The sequence below is a fragment of the Mustela nigripes genome, chromosome 12, assembly GCF_022355385.1.
Source record: "Mustela nigripes isolate SB6536 chromosome 12, MUSNIG.SB6536, whole genome shotgun sequence".
NCBI classification, from domain to species: Eukaryota; Metazoa; Chordata; class Mammalia; order Carnivora; family Mustelidae; genus Mustela; species Mustela nigripes.
Genome location: NC_081568.1, coordinates 82,911,827 through 82,920,298, shown reverse-complemented (window position 1 = coordinate 82,920,298; position 8,472 = coordinate 82,911,827). Strand labels below are relative to the sequence as shown.

General features: G+C 42.3%; 1 protein-coding gene across 7 annotated transcripts in view; it reads left to right on the top strand.

Annotated features, from left to right (window-relative positions):
• Window positions 1–8,472, top strand: part of PPP2R2B (protein phosphatase 2 regulatory subunit Bbeta) — a 451,980-nt gene that overhangs the window by 336,954 nt on the left and 106,554 nt on the right. For all 7 annotated transcript variants that reach the window (XM_059417855.1, XM_059417852.1, XM_059417851.1 and 4 more), the window contains one exon: window positions 2,548–2,713. In XM_059417855.1, the coding sequence (XP_059273838.1) occupies window positions 2,548–2,713 (166 nt within the window). The remainder of the gene's footprint in view (window positions 1–2,547; window positions 2,714–8,472) is intronic.

Sequence of the window (8,472 nt, the reverse complement as noted above, 5' to 3'; positions counted from 1 at the left end):
AAAAAAAAAAAAAAAAAAAAAAAAAAAAAAAAAAAAAAACACAGCTCTTTGCAAACAGATGTGAAAAGGACACCTGGGGTCTGTAGAGAATATAGTGTTAGCTCATCCTACCAAAGGGAGTGAGATCCTACCAGGTGTCATCTCCACGATGCACGTAGCCAGTGCTTTACTGCAGGTGTCACAAAGGTCCCTGGAGCTCCGTGCTGTGTGCATGCTGACCAGGAGTTTGAACTTCCAGTGAATTGAATCTCAAAAAGCCTACTTCCTACTGAGACATGGTTTCCACTAGGAATTGTTTCTCTTTTTCATATAAATTGAGTTTTTTTGGTGTCTGCTTCTGTTTTTGTCAGAAGGGAATTTCGGCCAATCTGATTTCCTTGGCCTCCCCTGGCATGGTCCCGGAGCTTCCAGCAGGCCCGTGTGTGTTCTAGGACCTCTCCCATCTGTTACCGCCTGCCTCTCAGATTCACCAGGCCCAGGGCAGGGGGAGGCCCATTGCAGGAGGAAGTTTTCACAAGAGACTTCCCGAGCAGTTGAAAGCCTGATTTGTGCCTCAAAGCCATTTATGTTCCCCCTCCCCTCAAAAAAAAAAAAAAAGGAAAGCCTCATTTAGAGGTGATATATTTGGTAATTGCACATTATTTGCAATTAATTTCTATAAGGGCATCATGATCCCTCGGGGTTCTGTATAAATTCAAGTGTTCAGCATTAAATCAGGCACCAGGCCTATTCCATTGGCCCTGGAAACACGAAAATGTGGTTGGCAAGTAGGAACTAATAGCTCTTCGTGACCTGGAATTTTTCCTGCTTTTCCAGAGCTGCCGAGTGCTAATTGGTCTGGCACATACTACACACACTTGACAATCTGATTTGGATGGTAGCAAATCAGCATTCTTATAAATTTATTGTTAAGGTGGACTGGCTGTCTCCGTAGTATAAGCAGGATATCAGCATTTAAAGTCCTTTTAAAACTGATTTTCAAAAACCTTCTTCTGTTTTAAAAGAAAATCCAATTAGGTCCATAGTGACGATAAAGAAGAACCATAGCCACTATTTAACATAAATTACCCTAGGCAGCACATTGCCCATCTTAATCCGTGCCACGATTTCTGGTAGCTCTTATAGGTTTCACCTGTTTTAATTGACTGACCTCTTTGGGAAGCCTGAGTCAGTAGTAGAAGGGGGACACATATTCCAAGGGAGGATGGTTTTGTTCAATAAAAAAAATAGACGATGAAAGGAGCGTACAGTTAGGTGTTCTGCTCTGTGGCGAGACTTGGGGTTGGAATGAACACAAAGGCTGAGAAGCAAAGCCAGGGAACAACATGGAAGTCAGGCCTGCTTTTGACTTGTGTGAGGCACGTTCTACCCCTGGAGAATTTGCTCCTAGGACCCTCAAAATATGCTCAATACAGACCATCAGCACCATCACCCACCAAATTGAGTACATGGAAACTTGGGTTTGGATGTTCAACATCCATCCAGAAATACGATTTTATTTTTTTAATTGAGGCTTTTCTTCAGAATCCAGCTTCTGCAGCGCATGTTCAGTAAGACCTGAATTTGAATTCGTGAGCACAGTTTTGCAAAGCCTGAATCTGGAAGCTCTTGGTGATAAGGTCCTAAAACACCTGGAATAAAAGCTCCCTCTTCTTTTTTCCCTTCTCCTTTTTCTTTAACACCTTCTTTGTCCTCCTCTCCACCCTTCTTCTTACCCTTTCCCCCTTCCACAGATCCTTTCCTTTAAGTTTCATTATAGCATCCTTAATGTAGTTCCCGCTGTGGGCACTGTGCATAAGGGAGCTGGGGGGAAGCAGGGGCGGGTGGGGGGTTGGGAAGAGTCTAACAGTCCTCCCAGGGACTCCGGTGGCATATCGGTATTCATGTCTGTTTTGTCACCCATGTCAGAAGAAAAGGGGAGGAGGGAGAGATCTGATGACCGAAACTGCTGTGTATAAGCTGTGTGACCTTGGAGAGGTCATTTTAGTACCTCTGAGCCTCTCTTGTCCATTTCCCTGCACTGCCAACCTCTCAGAGGTTCTCTGAGGATCTGGTAAGATTTTAAAAGGCCAGCGAAAGGTGCAGATGCCATAGCTTTGGAGTCTTTATGAGGGATTAATAGAGGTATGGACTTGGGTGTGGGGTAGCTCACTCCAAAGGGTGTCCAAGACATCCATTAGGACATAGAAAGAAAAAATTAGAATTTCTAGTGATATGTATTTTTAAATGTTCCTATTTTAATATCTATCCCTCTGTGTATGTTATATATACCATATATTAGGGCAGAAGTTCATGCATATAATTTATAAATAAATAGTTTTATATTGAAGGTCCCAGTGTTGACCAACAGGGGTTCATGATCAAATGCTGGGGAGGCCAGGAAGCTAAGCTAAACTTGTTACCTTGGTTCTGCCCTCATTCGACACTGATGGCCTGCTCATCCCACCCCAGTGACTCTATCCCCCAAAAGAAGGAATTGGTGAATTTGTAGTTGGCTTATGTGATTTCATCTTATGTGTGTGTGTGTTTTTTTCCCTCTTCCTACAGAGTAAAAATCAGGTTCATCGTAGGGGTGAATACAATGTTTACAGCACATTCCAGAGCCATGAACCCGAGTTCGATTACCTGAAGAGCTTAGAAATAGAAGAAAAAATCAATAAAATAAGATGGCTCCCTCAGCAGAATGCAGCCTACTTCCTTCTGTCTACTAATGGTACGTGGAGGTGACTTTGCCTGTTTGGTATTTGTAGAGATAAAATCAGCAAACCATGTATTTCAATCTCTCTGGGGCTCAGTTTTTCTTATTACCTTGCAAGCTGTTGAAAAATTTCCAGACTGCGTTTGCAAGATGTCTACCCAAGTACTTGGCCCAGGGTAGGCTCCCAGTACATAGCACTTACCCTTTTCAAAAATAACCAATTTATGACCAAATTATGTGAGAGACCCATTATCTGTAGCTTTCGCTAATGCAGATGATTTCTAGGTGTTTTTAGAATATGACTTCCTTTCTTAAGATTTACTCAGTGTTCTGCGAAGACATTTCAGAAAAGGAATATGCCATCCCTATGAGTTTGGCATACAGAGTAGGAATTATTAATTCCTGAATATATTTGGGGGTTTGTAAAGGAGATGGCCGTGTCTCTCTTACACCATCAAGTTCTTGACCAGGAGCACAGGTCAAGAAGAGAGGGGGGCCTACCCAAGGATAGACCAAGAAGTGATTTCTTTTTCTCTCCCTCCCTCCATACTCTTTCGATACCGTTTGTTGTTTTAGGGGGAGTTGATAGAACTAGGTCGGAGAGAGAGAACATAGAGGGTTGGATAGAGATTCGTATTAATATGGTAAACCTTTATACAGTGGAATGACCTACCCTTAAGATTCATTAATACCCCTGCTGAAAGAAGCCATCTATACTCAGAACAGTTCAGAATAAAATCATATGCTAAAGGGTGCTAATTGACTAGCGTGACAATTAAGAAGATTAATGTATAAAAATTGAAAACCCTTTATCAAGCAAATAAGCTGAAGAATGCTTCATTTCATCCTACGTGTGAGTCTGCCTCGGAGGAGGAATATACATTTAAATATAAGTCAAGAAGCTAGGAATTTGCTTTGTGCTGATCCCCAGTACACATGTATGTAATATGATCAGACATATATTAGTGTTCCTGAAGTCAGAAAGGAAACACACCGCAAGATTTATCATGATTAATTTTGGATCGTGCATATTGATTGTCTTGTAGATTTGCTCCCTTTACCATTTTTCACTTTTACAACAAATTTTATTTAACTCTTCTGAAAAGAGGGGGAGAAGTTTTTAACGTATATGAACCCAAACTCTCTTGATTATAAAGCCAGGGTCCAAGTCTAGACACTCACACTTCTGAAGTAGCCACTTTAAGGCTATCCACGTGGCTTATCTCAACATGACCAGATCTCCACTCATCTGTTTTTCCAGATTCTCAGTAATTTAATTCTTTCTCAGAACTGTCTGTATTGTTCACTTTACTTTTCTCACCCCTGATTTCTTGAAAGCCAGACCACATGAATGTTTCCTCTTTTTTTGTTTGTTTCGCTGGTGAATGCAAAATAGGCTCTGCCTATCCAACCCTTTAGAATAAAAGAGACTTCTGATGATGTTGACTTAATTGTTTCAGGCAGAGGTAAAGTGTCTGATTATCTGCTCTGGCTAGCTGGCTTCATATTACGAAATTTACCCTATTGATTATTACTATAGAATCCAAAGACTTATTAACTGCTTTGTGGGGGGGGAGGGGGATGGAAATCATTGAAATGCAATGAAGATTAATTATATAGCATAATGTTCTGTTAATTGAGTTTTTAAATAGTTTTTTGATTAACAAGGATATTATCTTCCCATTTGGGATGCTATTTCATATGCCAACAGCATCTCAAAATGATTCTTAGAAGAAAAATTCCCATGTTCTTATGTGATTTTCTTTTTTGTACTAATATTGAGGTTGAGAATTCCCCTTAAGCCAAATAGGTTAACATGCAAAAATTAATGAAAGACAATTGGAATTACTGTACAAAAGAGAAAATGAAGATAGATGATAAGATTGTGTTTAAAAGCTGCCACAAGTAATGATAAACTACTCAAAGAATCAGCCAGAAAAAAGAAAAAGTCATTACTCATAGTAACAGCCACATGTTCCTTACACTTTTTTATCCACAAAGCTTCAAGATACTAAGTCAAGAAAAATTGTGTGATAATAAAGTCGAGAATGACTCCAGGCAACCTAGCCATAGGGAATTGGATTGAATTCGCCATCAATTATCTTTTTTTAAAAAAAAGTGTGCTTATCTCATTACAGTTGGGTGTAGTTTTTATGTTCTCCTGGCATATATTTTCAACTTTATCATTTTTCATGAAAAATAAAACCAACATTCCATTGTGAATCTAGACTTTGAAATTACTTGCCAGGTGAAAACACATTGCTTTACCTAGCTTTCTTACTTCTGTCTTAATTCTTTTAACGAGAGGGAAAGGTGTACTTGATTTATTCTGCGTGCTACTGAAATAGTATGTGTTCATAAAAAACAAATTAGAAAAAAACAGGGAAGCAAAAGGAAGAAAATACAATGTTTACACCTAGAGAGAACCAGTATTAATGTCTTTTAAAGAAAAAAGCAGAGATGTAGATAAATGGATAAATCTTTTTGCTTCTTAACAAAAATGAGATTAATCTGTAAGCTGTTCTGCAGCAAGATTTTTTTTTTTAAGATTTTATGTATTTATTTGACAGAGAGAGATCACAAGTAGATGGAGAGGCAGGCAGAGAGAGGGAAGCAGGCTCCCTGCTGAGCAGAGAGCCCAATGCGGGACTTGATCCCAGGACCCTGAGATCATGACCTGAGCCGAAGGCAGCGGCTTAACCCACTGAGCCACCCAGGCGCCCCAAGATTTTTTTTATTTAATAATATAACACTTAACAGGAATATCTTCCTGGTTGTTAAATATTCTTCTAAAATATCATCACATTATCAGTGACTGCATAGCATTCCCTTGTATGAGTTTTCCATAATTTACTAATAAATCTTCCTTTATTTGACCTTTAATTATTAACAAATTCTTACTATTTTAAAGTAGATATTTATAGGAGTAGATGTTAGTATGGATAGATATGATTAGGAAAAAAGCATATTATAAACTATGCATAGCACATTACATATATTAAAAAGTGATATAATTGCACACACAAATATAATGAAAGGATGTATACAAAATTTTCCTGATAGTGTTCTTTGTCTAGAGGAATTGAGAGAAACGTTAATTTTTTCTTTTCTCTTTTTTCTTTTTTTCACTTTCGGGCTCATTTTCATTTTTTGCAATTATATTTGCCACTTGTGTAATACAAGAAGAAAATGAGAAAATACAAAATCTATATATGCAGTTTGCTATAGGTTTGTACCCCACCCCACCCCAAAAAAAATGCAGAGAAAAAATACAAGTATCTCTGTGAAACATTAACAAGGATTGTCCCTGACCAGAGATTATAGTTGATTCTTTTTTTTTTTTAAGATTTTATTTATTTATTGGACAGAGAGAGAGATCACAAGTAGGCAGAAAGGGGTGGGGGGTAGTCTCTCTGCTGAGCAGAGAGCCCGATGTAGGGCTCGATCCCAGGACCCTGAGATTATGACCTGAGCCAAAGGCAGAGGCTCAACCCACTGAGCCACCCAGGTGTCCCAGATTATAGTTGATTCTTACTCTTTATGTTCTACCTGTGGTTTCTCTATTTCTCTGTGTGGCAAAGTATTGTTCATAATAAGAAAAACAGAAGAGGAGAATCGCCTTGCAAAGGGGACAGGATATATTCCAAAGCCCAGAAGTAGGAAATATTGGGTGTTAAACATCACTGATTTGTGTTGTTCTGAGTCACAGCTGACCGGTCACTAATCCAGCCACTGTATAAAGCAGGGCTTCTGTTTCATTTTCTCACCCTGAAATGCAGCGCCTGTGGCCACAGGGCATCCAAAGAGTCCAGACTGCAGGCGTATGGACAGGAAGTGCAGAAATTCAACTCTGGGACTGGGGAAGGCTCCCCTGCCTTCTGTCCCAGTACAGGCCAGGGGAGCACACGGTTCAGGGCACACACACCTTACACTTAGCAGCCTGGCCGGGTCTGCCAGCACAGGTGACCAGGTGGAGTCATCCCCAGATAATAGGAAACAGGGGCACTGACCTGTTAAAGTGGCCAAATGGTTGCTGAAAGCCAACTTCAGGATGGGGTGCATTTCAGACCTCTGAGGGCCAGGCCTTTGGCAAGGAGACATGGAGAAGGGGGGTGAGGGGATGATGGAGAAAGGGAACCCTACTAGAGGCTGGGGGAGAGGCGGCTCATCTCCCCACAGTATTGCAGAGGAAAAGGGATGTGCTGACATCACCACAGGATAAAACTGTCACGGTCACAGAGCAACATGTTATTATCAGAGAATAGTTGCCCCCTTTGCAAATTCTAATAACAGCTGCCCTTTGTCAACCGTTGTTAGCAGGCCACCCCTGTGTTCAACACTACATACCCAGTGTTCCATTTCGTCTTCCTGAGAGCCCCGTGGGGGAAGGTGCTGTTTTCCCCAACTGACAAGTAAAGAAACCGAGGCATAGAGAAGTTAGGTGCCTTTATTTATAGGGTTGAAATATTTGGGACATACTTATACTAAAAAGTCATTTGTTGCTTCTCTGAAGTTCACACTGATTAGGCATTCTGTGCTCTTTTTCCTGATAAACCCGGTGCTCCCATTTGTCACTTGAAGAAACTACACACCTGTTCCATGGGAATCCCTGTCCTTGGCCATGTGGCTGGCTGGAGGGGGAGCGAGGGTATGGCCCAAGCTTGTCTGGTTCCCAAGCCTACCCCGTGCAGTGCAGGCACAGAGCAAGATACAGAGGAGGAAGGTGTTCGAAACCCTGCCTCCTACAAGAAAACCTGGAACACGTACAAGTAATGAATGCAGGACCCGTTCAGGAAAGCCTGCAAAGGCACGTGGCCCACACAATCTGATTGGCCCAAACACATTTTCTTAAGAAATGCGATTGAAAATCTGCAGGTGGGGCGTGCCATCTCCTGCCACCCAGAGCCCTCAGCCCCTCTCACTCGTTCCCCCTGCCTGCCTCACCCCTGTACCCACTAGAGATCTTGCCCTGCTTTATTGCTTTGGCGAATGACAGGTGTCCGCCAGTGATGGAAAGTGCTGGAACAGCACACGGGGGAAAAAGGCAGTTTCCAGCTGGGGATTCCAAGGAGGAAGGGGAAAGGAGCTTTTGGATGAATGTTCTTACCATTTGATATCTCTGAGTACTGCTAACAAGATACACAGTATAGACGGTACTCACTCGTTCACGCACCTAATAGTTATTGAACATCCACCGTGCCCCGGGCGCCGTTATACGTGCTAGATGTGTAGTAAAGGACGAGACAGAATCCCTGGCTCTGGCGATCTTACATTCACATGAGGGAGAAGAAACAAAGCCGTTGTCACATAGTTAGTGGCAAGACGAGGCCCTGAAGCCGGAGGAGCAGGCGAAGAGAATGGGGGGGGGGGGACATTCTGATGCAGGTTGGCGCAGAAAGGCCCCTCTGGGGGTAGGACATGAACAGAGCAGAGTGAAGGAAAAAGTCACGTGAAGAAGAGGGTCGAGGGCTTTCCAGGAAAAGGCAGAGCTAGTGCGAAGCCCGAGGCAGGAGTGGGGACAACGGTATGGAGACTGTAGAGAAGCCATGTGGCAGGAGCACGGGGGCGTGGGGGGGGGGGGGTGGGGGGGCAGACGGTGAGACCAGAAAGGGTGAGGAAGTGTGGGTCACGAAGGCCCTTCAGGTCATGGCCGGGACAGTCCTTGCTCAGGTGGGACACGGAAATGGGGGTACCTACCTCTCGGGGTTGTGGTGAGCATTAAATAAATTTTCCATGACAAGTGCTAATAACATAGTGACACAGCTAGTTCTGTA